The sequence below is a fragment of the Hippoglossus hippoglossus genome, chromosome 11 (genome assembly GCF_009819705.1).
Source record: "Hippoglossus hippoglossus isolate fHipHip1 chromosome 11, fHipHip1.pri, whole genome shotgun sequence".
In the NCBI taxonomy this organism is placed as follows: Eukaryota; Metazoa; Chordata; class Actinopteri; order Pleuronectiformes; family Pleuronectidae; genus Hippoglossus; species Hippoglossus hippoglossus.
Window position 1 is genome coordinate 12,724,132 of NC_047161.1, and position 20,367 is coordinate 12,744,498.

Consider the following 20,367-nt stretch of genomic DNA (forward strand, 5'->3'; position numbering starts at 1 on the left):
TGGCCCTTTATACAACATGTCTATTTAAAATCAGCTCTTTATTACTTATGTTCCAGACCGTGTTGTGTGCAAGTAATGTGAAAAGCCTTTATATGGAAGCAGAGGTCAATATAAGTGTCAACCCAGATCGACTCAGTTTCCTTTATTTCCTTTAAATGTCACGCTACCATCATAAACCGTTTTCCTCATACGAGGAAGAAATGCAGAAATGACTCAAATGAGTCTCAACGGCGCCGCCCCCACGGAGAGACAACAAGAAGAAGCTCGCAACCATCTCCGAGGGACGTTCAGTGATCCAAGCGAATCGGAGACCACCTGGAGGTTCCATTACAGTGCACCATGGGATACTCACTCCACCCTGGGATGGGAAACTGTTCATGGGTATGTGGATGTGTTTGCATGTGATAGTGTAAATGAGTAAAACAGGCCGGGACACTGGTCCGTATGTGGGAGAGACGCGTTCAGCTTCTTGCTCTAAAAATACAGAGAATGGTGTGAAGTTTGCATGAGAGTAAAAAACGTGGAAACAATCACTCCATTGTAACTCAGTCAAACGACTCCAACCTCTTCCAAGTCCTGCAAATAAATAGCTCTGAGGTATTTCACTAAGTATATACACACGTGGTTTGACACATTTTATCAAGTTAGCATCAGGTATTTGTATAAATGAAAATCACTCAAACACTTGGGTGCAGTAAAAACAGAACACGTTGCTATTGTTTGCACTGATTCTCTGTTCTAGAGAATTTAAAGCAGTAGTTTGACATTTTTGAAAAATTTGCTTATTTGCTTTCTGGCAAAGTGTATAAGATCTATTCTAAGTGTTAACTAGAAACCGGGAGAAACCACTGGCCTGGATATTTAAAGACACATATCTCCACCAAGGAGGTTTTAAATCAAACAGACAGGAGTGAAAACAGCCTATGAGGAGTAATAAAAATGGAGCTTATGAAATGCTTATGAACTGAAAAAGAGTCATGAATTATTTAGTATTTAGATTTTTAAAACTTGCATGTTTTAAATAAATGTCAGTCAGGTGCTTTGAATAATGGATGGAGACACAGCACAGTTGATTATCTGAGCGATAGTTTAAAAGAAAATGGTAATGGTACCACATGCATTTTCATCCCCTCCATTATTAATTCTAAATTAAAACAGTTATTTTGTGTTACTTCAACACTTAAGGCTGTTTACCCTCAATGATAAAAGCCAATTTTGTGGGAACTGATAAAAAACGGCTATGTTTCCATCACATTAGAGCTGTTTTAATCAAATCAGCTTTATATTAATCAAATCACATAATTTAACATTCAAATTTGACCACTCCTGCTGTATTTTAATTTTATCAATGTATTTTTTCACTCCTGTTGTCAGCAGGATTACACTAAAACCCACTGAAAACATATCAAAACTTAAAAGGAGGATGGGACATGTTATTATTTTTTTTATAACATTTTCACCATTTTCCCAGGGAATAATCCAGACATCCTGAAGAGAACAATCAGGTTTATTTAAAGAACTGATATCAATGAGAGCGGGCAATTTGGTGCGGCTCGATTGATATCAAGGGGACTGTTGGCCCTTGTGTAAAGACAAATGGCAGTTTTATGAAGGAAGTTATGTGCTTGATCTGGGTGACTGATTTCCTGGAAATTGATCGACACTTGACCCCACATAAAAGTACAAAACTGTCTGCTTGACAATGTATGGATTAATAAACAACTGAGCTTCAGAGCTTTCTGCTTGAAGGCAGATTTAGTTTCCTTTGGAGCCATAAAAGCAGTTTCTCACTGTTTACTGTCTTTATGCGAAGCTAACTGGCTGCTTACTGCAGGTTTATATTTACCAAACAGTGGCGTCATTTTCCCATATAACCCTTGGCAGGAAGGCAAAGAAGTGCATTTCCCAAAATGTCAAACTAATCCTCTAAGACATGCTTGCATAGGTTAATTGGTGCGTCAACATTTAGGTGACAATTCTGGGTCAAACTAAACATCACCTATTAATCTGTTTAAGCAGAACCTCAGTGGAGGCTGATAATATGGAATCTGAAGTAACGTTTCAAAATGTGTCTCATGATAATGAAGGGGACACAGACGCTGGAGATTTGTTGCATGTTTCAGACAGTGAGGAGGAAAATGTCTAAGTTCTACTGTCTTTTTCAGTCTTCCTGTTTTTAAAATGATGAGAAATAAAACATAAAATAAAATCCGCCCCTGGAGTCAGCTGATAACTGAAGCGTGGGCGGTCCCAGAGGTTCCATTGCAGATCAGACACAGGTTGCAGCAGCAGGGATCAGAGGATGAATTCCCTCAGCTGCTCGAGCTCTCACATTTATGTCCACAATTGCTGGAATCTCCCTGTTTCTCTCCATTCTTGCCACACCCTGTGCGTCCTCCCCCTGAAAACTACAGAAGGAAACAAGAGCCACGAGGACAACCCTGTGGATTCCTGCGATCTGTCGGACGTTCTACCACCACTTCTCGAAGAGGATCCTGTCTTTCGAGAGGCCGAAGTCCATGAGGGTTTTGGAAATGGCTTCGATCATGGGCGGGGGTCCGCACAGGTAACACAAAGTCCTCTGTGGGTCCACATGAGCCCGCAGCTCCTCCTCTGTGATTCTCCCCTCTGCGGACACACAGTTAATCAAGAGTCAGTACCCAGAGTCACCCAAGTGGAGATTTGATAGTTTCTGTTCTACATGATGACACAGATAAATCAACAAAGACAGACTGTGCTGCAGTGTGACAGTCACTCAGTCATCCCAGCTAAACAAAGAAAAGTATGTGAGTGTGTGGGCTTTGCTCACGGTTGATGAATGGCTGGACGCGTGGGTCGGCATCTGGGCTCTGTTGCGTGACGTGGAAGTCACAGGAGAACTTGCCAGGGAACTCCCGACACACCTCGCTGATGGAGCTCTGGGAACACAGAGGTTCAGTCTTAATGCATTTGCTCCATCCATACACACTGCAACCCACCTTCCTTTGAATAGCAGACGTACATGTGAACAATGTTGAATACATAACTCGGATATTTAAACAAAAGAAAATCAGCAGAGTAAAAGAGTGAAACGTTTCCTAAAATTCCTCCCACTGATCTCGCAACAATGTGAGGCAGGCACGCACCTGGAAGAGCAGCTCGTGGGTGTTCTTGGCGCTGTAGCAGAGGTGAGCGGAGCCGATGTTGTAGTCAGCGCTGCCCGAGGAGTGGTTGAGATGCTGCAGATCTGTGGCGTGCAACAGAATGGAGTACAGAGGGTTGATCCCGACGCCGCCAGCCACCAGCAGCAAATCCACAGAGGGATCAGAAGGTGTCGGGTCAAAGAAGAAGTCCCCGCCAACACGCATGGCCACCTGGGAGCCCACTTCGCACTGAGATGTGGGAGGGAAGAGAAAACATTCAAAATGGAGAAGAAAGATGCAGCAAAAGGTGGTGGCTACAGACGGTAAGGAGATGGACACTTAGAAAAAAATTTGTGAACTCAGCAGCTGAAACCTAATTTTTTCTAAGACATGAGAAGTAAAATCTACATCAAGGACATTTTTTACTCAAATCTCAGAGGCCATCGGCAATCGTTTGACGACAAATTAGCATCTGGTGGCAACGGCCAATATTTTGGGGCTTTCGTACACCATTTACAGTTTGAGTAGCAGTTTACTAATTTACTCAAGATGCAGGAGCTCAAAGCAGTTTATTAGAAAATGATGCAGAGTCAAGAGGGAAACATAGTTCATAGTCACCCAATGGATTAAAAAAGATACAATGTTACACCGCTATTACATTTTGCATAAAGAATTTTTCAATATTTTAATTACTTTCTTTTAACTTTTATATATCCTGTCCTCTTCTGAGCGTAACTGCATTTTGAAACATCTGCTTCTAATACAGTTCTACTTGAGACCTTCCACACGAGCAGTTTCAATCAACTCACTAAAACCCCCTAACTAACCCTTGACAGCAATTACACGAGTGAAACACTTCAGAGGTTATGGGCAAAAAATGTAAAACTAGAAGCAAAGGGAAAGAATCATTTTTATGGCTGAATTACCCAAATAGTCGATTAAACTCAGTGCTTCTGCAGGGGAAAGAAAGGAAATAAGAAATCGGAAAATATGACTTGCAATTTTTCTTCTGATGCTTCACCTGTATAACAACCAGTGGTGTGATTATGCAGAAGTATTCGTTCTCCAACTATAGCACAGCCCCTTCTCACCCCCCCCCCCCCCGATCCTGTTGCTCCACTCATTAGCTTTCTGCATCTCTTTTTCTAACACTCACACCTTGGAATGACTTCACCTTCTCTCTCACACACACAAACTAACAACTGCAATCTTCCTTGTTCATGACCAAATCTACTTTCTGAGAATATTCCAACTCCTGGAAGGAAGCGAACCTAACAGGTAACTCGAATTACTTTCATTTGATCATGAGCACTGCTATACGCCTTTTACACCAAAATCAGCAAGTATACGAAGGTTTAAAAAACAAATGCAAGTAAACATTCTTTAAAAAAAAAAAAGGCCAATTGCCATTTTTCCATGGTGAGTCATGTTTGCCGTCACAAACGTGCCAGAAACTGACGAGCTCTCTCACTTGGGGTTAGGGGTTCTTGCATTATACAAAGAAAAGAAAAAAAATCACTTTTGCATGTTGTTCCCAGGATGTTAAAAAATAACAAGCACAAAAACGTTCATGGCTATTTACCAGCCGAGACCTAGAAGTTCAATGTGGGTCATAACGTTGAGCCGGAAAAGGTGTTCGTTAGTGTCTAGACTTAAAATAAATAATAAAAACGAAGAAGAAATAAGAACGGCGGATCGCAGCCGATATAAACCTGTGTCTACTGCAGAGTCATTTGACCCAGGAGTGAATGCTGATTGTGATTCATTCCCACTGCAGAGAAAAGCCAGATGTTAGCAGTTGTTAGTGGGTCTTTTGTCCGGTGGAAGAAAGGCTGCAGGAATATTGGGAATTACAAATGGTTTATTTAATAAAAAGTTGTGCATATTTCACAATGAGTGAATCCACTCCACTCACCACAGTGTGGACCCAGTGTGCCGGGGGGTGTTTGGTGTATTTTACGGCCAGTTCAATGACCCCTTCCCGCTGCAGCAGGCACGGGCTGGAGCACATGGAGAAACCTCCCACCTTCTCCACACCGGGGATGAACAAATCCACCCTGTACACACAACCGCAAAACATGATCGTCAGCTGATGATCAAGTCAATGATAATAAAATAGTACAATCTGTTAAATTATATAATATTATAATAACCTTCATCCATACAGCACCTTTCTTAACAAACCTCACTGAAAGAAAAATTTTAAATTCAAGAAGAATTGAAAGGAATGTCTGTTGACTATCATTACAATAAAAAGTCAGACTGTGGATGTGCTCTTATTCAATGTAACTGTATTGTAAAGTATAATATGTATTGTAATGACATGCACATGGTCTTTAAACGTAACTTAAACCACTTGGTTTAAACCATAAACACACATCATTTGAGCAGGAAAAACCGCTGACTTTTCAGATTTCAAAACAATAGTTAAGAGTAGAGTCTAACAATGTGCTGAACTGAAGGTCAACGTGTGAACGAAGGTGGAGTGGTGACCTTTGACCTTGCACTACAGGTTCCAGTGCTTCCAGAAAGGAAGAAGAACAAAACCAAACCAGATGGAAAGTTGCCAACTAGTTAGTGTATTCAAAGTGTTCCATTAACAAGAAGAGTGGACCCAACCCCCCCCCCCCCCCTCTCCTCTCTTCAAGAGGAAAACAGCGATGCTAAACAGTCAGGCTCATGTTCCACCAACACAATGACCCACTGTTACACCAGAGAGAGACACTGACTCCACAACCCTCAGAGGCATCATAAATATGGATCTGCTCTGAAGACACATATGTTCCGCCCACCACAGCCTCCTTCTCCTTCTCCTCCTCCTCTTCTCCCACCTGGAGACCAACTACCAAACGCTACTTTTTTTCCAGAAACACTGGAAGTAAAAAAAATCTCCATCTATTTACATTCATTATCAGTTGCCGCAGGGCAGCTGCCTGCCAGTTTTATATCTCACCACCACCGCCCACCTACAGTATGGCTCCATATATATATATTCTGCACGTGCAGGGTACACTAATTATCACTAGAAATACAGACTGGCAGACACAAACTTGGAATGAAAACTCTGCATTAATTAAAGTAACTTAACTTTGTACTAGTTTCGATCAAAACTTTTATTTGTATAAGATGTATTAATTAAAACCTGTTCACAGACCCTCCAACACAGCTCTGTTAAACAAATCCTTGTGATATGATGGTCACTTTCATTTCAACACACTATGGAGCATTGTTTGACTTAACATCAACTATCATTTATTTTATTGTGAATGAACTTGTCTGACAATTACCACAGATACAAATGGAATTGCAATTAGGACAAGAAAAACAAACTGAGCTAAAACATCCCACAGTGTCAGGCATCGATCAAAAACATTGTCTCCAGCATCTTTCAAGTCAAAGCTGCAGATATTCGTTCAACCCGTCGTATACAACAGTTCAATTCACAAATCTTTGTGGAAACATGATTTTATCAAGTCAACAACTATTTGGTTTGTCCTTATTCGACAAAAGATTTTGAACTTTCCCTGAGTCGATAAATCCCTTGATAACAAGTTTCTTCATTTTATCAACATCAGCTCTTCATGCTGACTGAAGTAACATTAGAAACTGTTCACGGTAAAGTTCAACTCCAGTGATGGAATATAAATAAAACACAACACTCACACCTTGTGGTGACTGCAAGTAGTACAGGCACAGTGAAATTACAAAGTGAGCTCAGGTCTGGATATAAATTTCTGTTTCGTGAACAAAGTATTACAATAATAACTTCTGTTTAAAGTTTCACTGCTCAGAGACAAAAAAAACTGAAAAACCTTTAATTCATGTATGTGCATTTTTATTCAATATTTACCTTGACTGATAATCTTGTAGTCACACAATCTAAATAGCCTGAATACAAATTGAATTCTCATAATGTATTCATTTGTCTAGGGAAGAGAAGTAACAAATTACTTAAACAATACGCATCTAAGCCAGAGGAACGGTCTCATTTCTCCTCATCTCCCTGCAATACCTCAGGCGTCACATGACAGTGTGTTCTTCAACCTGACAGAAACTGTTTAACAAGTTGGCTGAAACATTATGAGAGCCTCTACTCACCACTGTCCTGCTTTGAAGCTGAAGTTTGGATGGACGGCTATCCTCAAACGTCTCACTGTCTCTGACTCATTTATTATTCCACATACTTGCGCAGGATACAGAGGCTGTTTAGAAATGTTGAATAAGTTGATTGTCAAAGGATGCGTTATACGTGTTTGATGTAGTCATGTCACAGTTTACAGATACACATATTAATAAATATCAACTTACACTTTGTCTGGAGTTGCTTGCTGTCTTCTCCAGGTGGTCCATTTGTCTTTTGGAGGTCATGTTTCTTCTAATAAAGAATGACAGTTTTTGTCAGGTGCCTTGAAAGTCAAATGTCCTTTTAAAGAGTTAGTAAACAGAGACTGACAGCCTTGTATGACGAGGAACTTTGAAACAAACCTTTGCCCTCACTGAGCCAACTTAAAGGGCCAGTTCCCCCAAATGACCAAACAACAATTTTTGTAACTAGCCTCTTGTCCAATCCAGCTTTGTGGATAGTTTTGCTTTTATGTGTTCAAATAATGGGCTATTGACCTCTGACACCTGCTGCTGCTGCTCTCATACAAATGGAGGTGAGATTTTAAAGAACAGACAAATCACATTTGAAAAACACCTGGGTACTGGGACGACAACAAAAGTTCAAGTGGAACCTCAAAACATCGAGACAAATAGACAAACAGACTAATAAAACCCAAACTATCTGTGTGACTTTTTATTGTGTGTTCATGTGGTGTTGGGATAATTGGAAAAATGGGTGGAAGCAACGACATGTTGGCGAAAGGTTTGGCGCACGAGTTGCTGACATCACTTGTAAAATAATTAAACCAATCAGCTCTAGGTTGTAGTTTTTATTGTGAACTTGTCAAATATTGTTGCAAACTGCACACTTGTCAAACTTTTGTCACTTTCAAACTGTATATCCATTTCTCACAAGCACCAATACACCAGACTTTTAACCAATACAGACGTTTATATGATTAACATTATTATCTATATGCCTGTCACTCCTGATCCTTCTGTCTTTACTCTTTATGATTATAAAAATATTGGAGGTGTTGGTTAAACGCTCAAAACACATGAATACACCAATTTTGTTTACAGCCCCCATGTTTTTTTTCCACATTCTGACTTCAAAGCATTCTGAATGCACAGTATGTCCTCGATTGAAATATCTACATTTGGGGCAGGGTAAACCACAAGTACTCGTCATTCTCAAGTCACCCATCGTTAAACTTGCATCTCCCCATGTTCATAAACTAATCAGGCTGGCTAGAGAGACGTGTTTCATGTAAAGACTTAACCAGGGACAGACTAACAACACAGCATGTACCAAAACTACAAGTTATTTTTCTTCTGTCTGGAAGAGTAGAGACATTTTTCAAAGTAAACTTTATTGTCCATTCTGCCATATGAACACCACAGAGACAGGATTGTTAAGACACTCACGTCTGAACCCAAATGTAAACATATGGGTAGATACATAAGTACATACATATAAGTACACAGTCAAAATCCAAATTCTGAAGACAGACACCACCGGTACTTCTCTGTAGAACCTCACCTTGTGATGGAGCTGGGCTGGACCAGCAGCCGGCAGCAGAGCAGACCTGCGGCGGGACCTGGGAGGCTGAGGCTTCGGGCCGCGGAGGACAAGAGACCCGGGACGCTCATCACGACCTGGGTTTGAGTCGGAGAAGAGCAGAGGTCATCTGTCGTTAGCTGACAGCTGTCACTCACCTACACCACATGTGACTGAACCTTCTAGCTCGAGCCTCAGCTGAGTGAGCGGAGTGGACGTGAAGGCACCACACACCAAACTCCACTTACAGAATGATCCAGTGTGTCCGCACATCAACTACATAAACACCAACTACATAAACATCACCTAACTTCACAGGAAACAGCCTCAGTACACATGGATATCACTGATACTGACCGCTGCCACAGCTGAAGGTGAAGAGAACAATGTTTACAACGTTACACACTGATCACAGACCGGTTCTGTGCGTTTTTGTAAATATATAGTTTTGACAGGAACTCCTCCGTCATGCTGCTGCTGCTGCTGAGGGTTAGCACACTAGCTAACGCTGCTAGCATGTCAACGCCGGTGTTGGCTATTGGCCAAACAAACAGCTGTAAACTGTAAACAAACGAGCTGTGGCGCTTCGTCTCTCACCAACACAAGATGACGCTGTGATTCCGTCAAATGTCGTTCATAGTTTCATCCGCTATCTCCGGTGTAACCTTGGTTATGTTGTGGTTATATGACAGAGCTACGTCTCTTCTTCTGCGATGTTTTAGCGGCAGCCTGGCGTCTTCTTCTGCGGAGAGTTTGGCAATTTGAGATCAGGTAGTCTCAGCAGCGACCTCTCCTGGACGAGTGGCCTGTCAGCAGGATGTAAACATATACAAGTAAACATTTTCGTAAATTAAATACAAATTATAAATAAAATTGAATGGAAATTCAATTCAAAAAATTCTATATTAATATTGCAATTCAGGAGACAATAAAACCCTTTTAGAATCCAAAACCTCTTTATTGGCTAAGTGTGGGTTCACATACAGAAAATGGTTTACCATTGCTCCAATGTACTTACATAGTAAACAGCAAAAAATAAAAATATATAGAAAAAAATGATGGATGAGGAATTGGGCAAATATAAAAAATAGACAGTATATACAAAGAATGATGCAAAAATAAATTATAGACAATATATACAAACAATGACAGATGAAGAATAGTGCACAAACTAAACGATATACAATAAGTACAAAGAGGGTTGAATGGAAATGAATACATGATGATTCTAGTGTGTGCAAATCAGCTGCTCTGTATGTTTACACTGTACAAGTAGTACAATAAAATGTAGTGCAAGGAAATAATAAATATTATTCATTACTTGATTGACAACGTTTGTTCCGTTACATCTATGCACAAGTATTCAGGGTATGATAAGAAACTTTTATTGATGCACTTTAGTAAAATACTTGTATATCGTTTATCTTGTTTCTTGCAGTTTCTTAGTTTCCATTTAAATAATGTAGATTGTCACTGTGTTATATCTTTCTACAGCAACATCCTATTTAGTTTTGTGAATGTACAGTAGCTTGCTTCAGAATTATGCCGTCAAACTATTCTTATAGGATGCAGTGTTATTCAACACAAACTCATAGCTGCAGATGAAGATCTCTCAGCTCTGACCAGGAGATGATATGAAAATTGGATAGGATGTGATGTTAAGAAAAAAAGTTCGGAAGTCTCTGGTCCAACTGGTGCTAATCCTGTCATTCCACATCCATTCATTCTGAGTACAAATCACTTCATGTTTGTATCATGTTTTCTGTTTTCACCTCGTTGTCAACTGCTGCTTTGAGCCCATATTACTTTCCCATTTGTGACCAACTTCTCTGAATGAGCGCACATGACTTTGTCAAAATTATGGATTTAGTACATGATCCAAGCTGGAGACGGCTGAGGCTCAGACATTCACAGAGCGTTCAGATGTACTGGTCTGCAGGCCTTCTCCCAAGGATGTTTCCCAACCCCCCCACCTGCTTCTGAGGCTCAAATATGAGAACAAAAATCTGAGCCCTCCTCTAAACATTTAAAATCCTGAAGACCTGAAGCAAGAAATTAAACTGAACCCGGGAGTTGTTCCAGCCACTCAGTCATGCTGGGTGAGGCTCTGCCTAACACACGTCTGTCTGGAGAGGGTCTGGTGATGGATGGTTGGATTGCCTTGCTGCCTGCAGCCTCACGGTAACAGCATAAACCGCTTGGAACCTGATGAAAGCTGTGCAGCCAACACCGACCCAAAAGCTGCCTCAACAAGCTGGAGCTGCGTCTGCAAACCAGGAAGGTTTCACCTCTTCAGAGATTATTACTGAGCCTGAAAAACAGACAGGAAGGGGAAAATTGCTCTGTTAATTCTGTAAACTGGCCAAGTGGAGGTAAACATAGTCAAAGGCTGTCCCCTTTAGTGCACATTTACCACTTACCTAAACCAGGATCTCAGAAGTTATGTTTTCAGCCTCATTAGGACCAGGCTTTGGTCCCTATGAGGTCAACTAGTCCTGGTTCAGTGTTTATGCTGGAAAAAAGGTCTGAAGGAGGTAAAACACACACACACGCACACAACACACACACACACACACACACACGCACACACGCACACACGCACACAACACACGCACACACACACACACACACACACACACACACACACACACACACACACACACACACACACACACACACACACACACACACACTACACCACCTTGTAATGTAAAAACAATGCATTTGGCGTCATCTGGTGGCCAAATAACAGAGTGAGTTGTTTTGTTGTGAGGAGCAGCCCGAGGCCTCCTGTCAGCTGCTTTCTCTGGGAGTCACTCTGGTCAAATTTGATGTGTGTTGATGTCAGGTTTGGTGGTAAAATCCTCCTAATGCAGCAAAACAGCACGGTGTTTATAAACTGATATGAATGATGCAGTGCAATTTTCACACATCTTCACTGCTTTAATGGCAGTTAGGCAGGTTACCTTCACAAAGTATGTTGCTATAGTAGCTGACACAGAGTTTCCATCATTTCTGAGTCAACTAACTGTTTTCTGAAACAGGCCCCAGAACATGAGAGGTAGCTGTGGCACAGAAGTGGGTCGTCCACTAACCAGACGGTCGGAGATTCAATCCCCAGTTCCTCCAGTCGATCCCCAGTTCCTCCCGAAGTGTCGTGCCTCACACTGTGAAAGTGTGAATGTGGTTTGTACTGTGAAGCACTTTGAGTGGTCGATAAAAAGCAGAGAAAAGTCTTATACAGGTTAAACACAATCCTTTTTGCATGTGTACCCTGTTTCATCTTAGCATGCTGCGTGGCTAATCCAGGGAACATCCAAAGTATGGAGCCCAGATGACCTCAGAGGACGAGGTTTGATGCCCTCCTCACCTGCACCATCCACATCAGCATCAAGTCAGAAGACGTCTAGGTAAAGTAGCTTTTTTGTCTTTCTTGTGGAATACAAACCCTGCAAGTCATACTCATATCAGCATTGCTTTTGAAATACTGGATAAAATGTCAAATATTATATTGATAAGTATTGCAACTGTTTTCAACAGGACCACTAATCCATGCAGCTGGTGATGTGGAATGATCCAGATGGGAGGTCACTATTCGTCCTTGAAAAGCAAAGCTGAATCGTCGTGCCACAGGCACACCAACCTGTGTCAAAAATCTGTTTATGTATATTATATATACAAAATAAATACAGCAAATCTGTTTAATGTTTCTTTTATTATTGCACTTTTAATTTCAGTGGGAAATATTAATATATTCATTCAAATATTAATAATTGCAAATAATCGCAGCGTCCTGGATATGTTTCTCAATAAAAAAAATTGTGAATAAGAGATTGGCTTGGGAGGAAGATGGAGTCTTCGGGGAGAAAAGCCAAACAGACACGAGAACCCAGGGCCCCTCTTGCTGTGAGTTTTACATTGGCTTCCACTTTATTTTCACCCAACCTTTTGAAACACACTGAACTACCTTAAGAGTTACACCAAATGAGTGCTGGAATAATATATATATATATTTTAACTCTCTAGCTTTCAGATCAAGTGTTTAGCTGAGATAGAGAGTTCAAAACAGGTCTTGTGGTAGTGTTTCCTTAAGATAATATAATAATATCTCAGCAATGGAAAATATTGAAATGAAAATGAGGATATTGCACCAGGTTAGTTTCAGTTTAAAAGTTAAGGTTTAAGATTAGGCACGTGGTGGTATCGGGTTTATGATCAATGTGCTTATAAATGCAGTAACCAAACCTGTGGGTGTGCACTTTTTACACGTGTGTGTGTCTGTCTTTCATGAGAATGGCACTTAAGAGATGGCACTTAACACCACAACAAATACAAAGGAAATAACCAGTAAGTGTTGGATTCCTTTCTGCATTCCTGAAGGTTTCCTCTCGAACGTCTGCAGGGCTAATGACACGCTGAGGCTGACCCTGACTTTAAACTGCTTTAAACTCACAGTTTAATAACAGCACAGGGAGAAGAATGTGCCAAACAATTCGATCAACGAATCAACCACACAATGCAAGACATCAAAACTAATTCCAGTCACAGCAGTACAAGTCGGCCCGCTCCACCCAAAACCACTATGTTCTATAATTAGTTTATGATGTTTATTTGAGAGGACCAGTAAACCAGGTGGATCTATACATGTCTTTACTATCCTTTAATACACCATAGCCACTCATTCACTCAGAGATTTTCTTTTTCTGTGTGTTTGTGTGTGTGTGTGTGTGTGTGTGTGTGTGTGTGTGTGTGTGTGTGTGTGTGTGTGTGTGTGTGTGTGTGTGTGTGTGTGTGTGTGTGTGTGTGTGTGTGTGTGTGTGTGTATGCGAGCTGACTCCACCAGTCCAACTGGCTGTCTACCTGCTGTCTTTTTCCCAGGGTTAGCACGCCTTGGTTCAACCTGTTGTTCAATGCGGTACAGGGACAAAAAAAGATTTTCAGGTTTATCCTTTCACAAAGACTTGCCAAACTCATACGCACACCTGGCATATGCGTGAGCCATTGGCTATTTTACGTCATCACACGCCGAGAGGCAAATGCGTAGACAGAAGGATTGTGTTCGTCTGAGTCAACATAAATATGTACACATGGCTGAATGTATCACTTTTGTGCATTCGGTGTGTCAAAAATTGTGTCTACCTGTGACCTTGGTGATAAGGAAAGTGATTATGGACATACCTCTTCTCACAATCAATTGCAAATTGACAGTTTTACCTGATAAGATTGAACAATAAGCTTAAAGTAAACAAAATCAATCAAAACATACAGTACTTTTACTATGAAACTAGAAGGGCACGCAGAGAGATCAACATTGACTTTAAGAATCCACATTTAAATTCACCAGATCTGCAATTTTTTATTTTGGATCTGCACCAGATCCATGGTTTCTTCTCAGGGAAATCAAGGACAATGTTGATAAATGTAAAAGAACGTTTTATCCGACCCCTTATCCAGATCTGCATCAAAATTGAATGTCTTCTTTCTTCACCCATCCCACATCCTTCCACCCAATTCCGTGGGGATCTGTCCAGTAGTTTTTGCGTAATTCTGCTAAGTACCAGACAAACAAACAAACAGACAGACAGAAAAGAAACCATGATCTCCTCAGTGGAGCTTATTGTATCTGACAGTCCAATCAAATGTGTCAGGTACTACTGCAGCTTAGAGAAGGAAGTTTGTATTTCAGCTCAACCTTTCCGTGTCTGAAGGTAAGTAACACACTGTGGTTGTCAGGGAGAAAAAGAAAGTGTTGATTCATGCAGCTTCTCGTGACAGAATGTCAACCATTTCCCGGACAGAGACAGATGCTGGTGGAGGGAAACACCTTATGTAAGAAAAAACAGTTTCAATATCTCTTGACATGTCATTTCGTTTCCAACACACATGCCCATCATACCTCTCTGTATCATTGGGCAAATATCCAGATTTCACCCTGAGGAAACTTCAGATCAATGATAGGTCATATGTGTTCTCTGGGTGGAGAGAGACTAATGTTTACACTGTAGTACAAGTCTCTATATCTAAGGAGGGGATCTCGATATCTGATGTTTTCTTTATCCGGCGTGGCTGAAGTTCACAATCAACTCTCAGTGAGACTGCCTGCGGTGTTGTGGAGAGGAAAGATGACATGTAGGGATATGGGACTGAGAAGTGGAGCGAAGAAAGACGTGATGTAACGAGATTACATCCGGTGATTATGAAGCTGCGTCAATGTGACTCTTTGGTGAACAGGGAACCAGGCGGAAATTATTAGTATTATTACTAATTTATCAGAAAACATCCATCAATCCATCAATCCATCAATCCATCAATCCATCAATCTATCTATCTATCTATCTATCTATCTATCTATCTATCTATCTATCTATCTATCTATCTATCTATCTATCTATCTATCTATCTGCCTTGCACCAATGTACAGTGTGTTACATTATCATAGTGCATTTAGTGTAGTATGGGTCTCTAATACACACACACACACACACACACACACACACACACACACACACACACACACACACACACACTATACTCCAAGGTCATCCAGTAGCTATATTGAACATGACACATACTATTATTATTCCTTACTGTAATGTTGAGGAGTCGTTGAGGAATTTCAATCTCTTTTTAATCTCACATACAAATATAATGAGATGTAACAATAACCGGATCTAAACTGTGTTTTATAAATAAAGTTGCCTTACCTTTATATTATAATTTTGTCTTGTCTTTCCACAATATGCATGTACTTTAATATTAAACTGTGTGTGAACTTACACTTGAGTTTGTGCAGAGTGAGATAATGACTCCGCAGAGTTTCGACTGTGATGGGTGATGATAGCAGAGGGAGTCCCTCAGGTATTCAGGCCACCCTCCGCTGACTGAAGGGGCGAGACAGAGACACCAAGAGAGAGAGAGAGAGATGGTGAACATTCCTGTTGCCACAACGACAGCTTTCACTGCCAAACAAAAGGCGATTCCAGATTCCTCCCTCCTCTCTGAGCGTCTGTGTGTATCGACTCTGCTGCTCTGCCCACACTGGGTCTTCCCTCTTGGCACAGACACACACAGAAACCATTTGACCAGGGATTACACAGTCATACCAGGAGAAACTGATTCTCATCATCTCTGGCAGACGAAATATCCTCACTCTCGAGGATCCAATGACATTTCGAAACTTGGCTTTTACACAAAAGAAACATTAAGAATAAAAGATTATTCCAACCCTGTGCTAACGTGATTACTATAGACCTCAGCTGTAAATTAAGACGTGATCTGGATTTTAAGTATGGATATGGAGATTGAAACGTTTGCTCTTCTCCTCCAGAAATGTCTCTAAAATATGTAACATAGATGGTAAACACCTGACTGATGTTTTAAGGATGTACCTTAAGTTTTGATAGTTAAGAAGAAGTTTTTATAACTTAGATTTTGCACGTTTACAGTATATTTTAAGTTGATTTTGATACAAAGCCTTGTTTAAAATGTAATTTAAACTCCTTGCCGGTACCAATTTCGAATGGTTTTAAATTGAACAGACTGGTACTTACAGGTGGCCTAGTTTTTTAATACTAGGCATGAAAATGAATTACATGAAAACAAAACCGTTGGCTGCTACATTCTACACGACCCCTTCAATGGACCCTCTGATGGCTGTACCTGCAACGCCAATTACAAACATATTAATACAAATGTGTTGTGCTGTGCAACATGTGTCTTCATGGTGGTCACTAAACTGTATTGCAATATACATTTTTAAAAAATGTTGGAAGGTGTGATGTGATGCATTAAAGTGGTGATATAATTATGCAAAAAATATTCAATTACAAGTAAAGTTAATGCAATACATTATCAGCACAATGCTCATAAAGTATCATAAATTATCAGCAGAAATTATATATTTCATATGGTAATCATGGAGTAAGAAATACAATATTCCCCTGAAATGTAGTGACGTAAAAGTATTAAGTCACATGAAATGACTACGACTAAATAAATATTGACACAAAATAAACTAATGACATCTTATTGATAACCAAGTAACTTTTGTGACACACTTTTTTCATCCTTATAACTGATCTATTCATCATTAGTTGATAAACATGTTACACATCTGTTGCACATCTGTTACACATTTCCTAACTTTATAACTCAGTATTGCCTTTTATAAACCTTTCACAAATTCTATGCGAGTTTTGGATGTGTAATAAAGTTCCTGGTGATGTTACATGTGCATGAACCAAAGCACATCTTGGTCATAAGTGAGTGATGTGTCTCCGTCATGTGTAATTATTTCCAGCCAGGGAGTCAGACAGAAAGGAAAACTACATGAAACCGTAGAGAAACTAACACTAAAGTCAAAGTGGGACTTACACTGTACTTTCTGAGGACAAGGAAGGGAGCACCACGTGTGACAGGTACCCCAGCAGGTTAGATAGGCGCCAGGCCAAACTGCTTCCCCTCTCATAATGTTAACTTACAACAACAATAACAACAACAATAACAACAACAATAACGACAATTGCACGTCTGGTGCAGAGATGTCATTTCAACACACTCCTGACTTCCTCCTGGGCCGCGTCCCCTTCAAATACTAAGCAATTCCAACACTTTTCACCGAACAGACTGCTCAGTGCAACCAGTTTCTGGTCAGTGGTTATTAATAAATACCATCAACATCACTGAATAAACACCTCCACTCCTTTGCACGGCAAGTCACTGAAGCCTAAACTGCAGGGCGTCCTACAATTTCTGGATACTTTTGCGTCCTGGCCTGGGTTGGGTTCAACTCATACAAAGGGCCCTATTACTGAAGCGGCGCGCGCTCCCATGGGTTTGGTTGCCACGCAACGGCAAGCCCCGCCCACCATCGCAAGCGCCGCTCTACCTGATCGGGTTCCCACGTGACAGATTCTTACGGCTCGTCCAATCAGGAGTGACGACAGGTGCTCGGGCTCCGAGAGTTTCGGAGGCGGAAACCTGCTGGGTCAGTAGCGTGAAGCCGCTCCTTATAAATGTGTCAATTCATTAGAGCTCTTCTGGAGGGTGGCCGATGAAGAGAGGGGATTGTTTCCTGAGTTGAGGAGGAGAAGGAAGAATTAAACGCTTTGACAGGTGGGAGATGAGTGTGGTCAGGACGCCTGGCACCGTGCGTAAAATGGATCCTGCGGCGACGCGCTGAGGGGCTGCTGGCACAGTTGTGAGCGCTTCACCAGAAGAAGAAGAAGAAGAAGAAGAAGAAGACACCAAATTGTCCTGTGGATTTATATCTGAACATATCAAAAATTTGATATCCAACTTCTTTTAAAGGGTCCACACCACCTGCTGTGGCCAAGGTAAGACTTCATGAGCAGTTTTTTTTGCGCATTGTTCACTTGTGAATCACAGCCTGGGTTTGTTCTTCTGTTGTCACGACTCATTAAACCAGTTTTACTGAAAAGATAAATAGGGTTGCACTGGTTATTCATAGGATTAGTTGGTCCAAAAAAAAAACTGTCTGACCAGTGGAAGATGGAGGTGAGGCAGGTGAAAATAAATCAGGATATAACAGAACCAAAAACCAAATCATTTTTCCATCAATCCAGAGAGGGCAAATAATCCGAGTCAAACAGAGTCAAGATTTCTGAAAATATGAGGCACAAAGAAAAGCATGTGTCAGCAATATTTTATAAATAGGCAAATGCTCAGACCATATTATTAGTTATTAAAAACATAAATTTGATGTTTTGAGTGAAGTTTGAGATTAAGAGAGTGTGAGATAAGAGAGGGGGGGGGGGGCATTAAATCAGGATTCACATCAGTTCAGAGCATGTAAACAAGTGATGTCCTCTCAGGAAAACAATTACTTTATTGCAGAGAACATCTGAATACTGAATACTTGTGCTTCCTGTTCCAGTTTCCAACCTCCAGTCAAAGATGACGGAGAGAACCCCATGGTGGAAGGCATTCCTGACAAAGAAGAAGCCAACTGGCTCCAAGGATGCAAGTGCACCCCACACCTTCGACCCAGACTTTGACCCCTTTGCACAACTTCCGGAGAAGCAGAAAGATGGCTCCACAGGTGCCTCCAAGACCACCGGCGACCAGCCCCTGTCCCAGCAGGAGTCAGGCAAGAACTCCAGCCTCCACAGTGACGACACCTACGACGACTCCCACCTGGAATCCGTCTTCAACGAGCAGACGTGTCGCAGGAACATGAAGGTGTCCCGCTCGGGTCGATTCAAGGAGAAGAGGAGGGTGCGCTCCAGCCTTCCCATACAGGAGAAAGAGACACAAGAGCATGCGGCGTCAGGGAGAGAGGAAAAACGGTGACGGGGAGGAAAATGAGAGAGAGAGAGAGAGAGAGAGACAGAGAGAGAGAGAGAGAGAGAGAGAGAGAGAGAGAGAGACTCCTTTGCAAAGATGCTCGAGGAGAAGGAGAAGGATCTGAGAACGTGAAGATGCTCGAGGCATTCCAAGATGTCTGCTGTATGTTGGTGATGATGGAGAAGATGAGGGGCATTCAGCTTTTAAACCAATACTGCAGGAGTTAGGTTATGTTGTTAGAGAAATAATGAAGATTTGTTGAAGGACTTGTGCCAGAGGGACACAGAAACAATAACACGTGACATGATTGTATTTGTTATGATGGTCACTGAACCATTTTGCCAACAATATCCCATAAATCCCCAAAATGAAGAGGTACAGTAGTAATGCAGTGAGCACTTAACGTCCCGCAGTGTCTCTGATTCTATCACGGACACTGTCCTCATTACAGGGCATCTCATAAAGTGACCTACAACAAGCACAATCATCAAACGTAATTTACTAATGAAGTGTGATATGCTCCGAGAAAAATATTGTTTTATAAGATGTTTACATTATTTGTGTGATAAAAATAATATATGTTTGACAATGAAGGATAAGTATATATGCTCCCTTTCTACCGTGCTTTTACCAAAACATGATGATTCCAAAGGGTTTAGAAGGATTTTTATGAAGGTGTAACAGGTCTTTTTTTTATATAATGTGTGAAAACAAATCAGCTAATGTAAGAAATTGAGAAATGCTTGTGAGCAAAATGCATCAAACTATTTTTTAAATGAAGGATGAAATCCAGCATGTTTTTATAACATAATGGGTTCTGATCAAAGTTACTGACATTGAAGTCATGTTGTATCCAGCTGAAGGAGAAAATGCCACGTAGCTACTGAAGTATGATCCACAAACTGACGTAGTTTGCTTCACAGGACGACTGTATTTTGGATCGCCTGCGAAATAAATCGGGTCACAGCAACAATCAGTTGTATCAGTGTGTGTTTGTGCATATGAGCTTCGTTATCATGTCAACCTGATGATTAATGTGTCAACTAAGGTGTTTATGTTGTCCTCCTTTAGAAAACTGACACATAATTACCATAAAAACAGAAGAAAATCTGCACTCAAGACAAAGCAGGAGCCCAAATGTGCAAGACTTGATATTCACAAGTGTTCCGTCACTCATGTGGAGGAGGCAGCGAGAATAAAGGGGCCTCATGTGTAATTAGTATATTGTCTGATGCAGACAATAGGGACCAGTGCCATTTATGTATACATATTGTG

At 41.0% G+C, this 20,367-nt stretch overlaps 2 protein-coding genes across 3 annotated transcripts; one reads left to right on the forward strand and one right to left on the reverse strand.

Annotated features, from left to right (window-relative positions):
* Positions 1 to 2,371: 2,371 nt before the first annotated feature.
* On the reverse strand, positions 2,372 to 9,548 carry oxnad1 (oxidoreductase NAD-binding domain containing 1). Of its 2 annotated transcripts, none has more exons than XM_034600052.1 (8): positions 9,385 to 9,548; positions 8,770 to 8,885; positions 7,431 to 7,494; positions 7,221 to 7,324; positions 5,038 to 5,179; positions 3,126 to 3,371; positions 2,808 to 2,918; positions 2,372 to 2,626 (listed from the first exon to the last, which is right to left on the reverse strand). In XM_034600052.1, exons 2-8 carry the CDS (start codon positions 8,877 to 8,879, stop codon positions 2,471 to 2,473), a joined length of 933 nt encoding a protein of 310 aa, XP_034455943.1. In that variant the 5' UTR covers positions 8,880 to 8,885; positions 9,385 to 9,548; the 3' UTR covers positions 2,372 to 2,470. The 2 variants fall into 2 exon arrangements, with proteins under 2 accessions (XP_034455943.1, XP_034455941.1); XM_034600050.1 differs by having other exon boundaries at positions 2,372 to 2,628; positions 2,810 to 2,918; positions 7,431 to 7,497; positions 9,385 to 9,547.
* An 8,253-nt stretch (positions 9,549 to 17,801) lies between these two features.
* LOC117770550 (proline-rich protein 15-like protein) lies at positions 17,802 to 20,065 on the forward strand. Its single transcript, XM_034600104.1, has 3 exons — positions 17,802 to 18,122; positions 18,683 to 19,111; positions 19,160 to 20,065. Exon 2 carries the CDS (start codon positions 18,703 to 18,705, stop codon positions 19,096 to 19,098), a length of 396 nt encoding a protein of 131 aa, XP_034455995.1. The 5' UTR covers positions 17,802 to 18,122; positions 18,683 to 18,702; the 3' UTR covers positions 19,099 to 19,111; positions 19,160 to 20,065.
* The last annotated feature ends 302 nt before the right edge of the window (positions 20,066 to 20,367 follow it).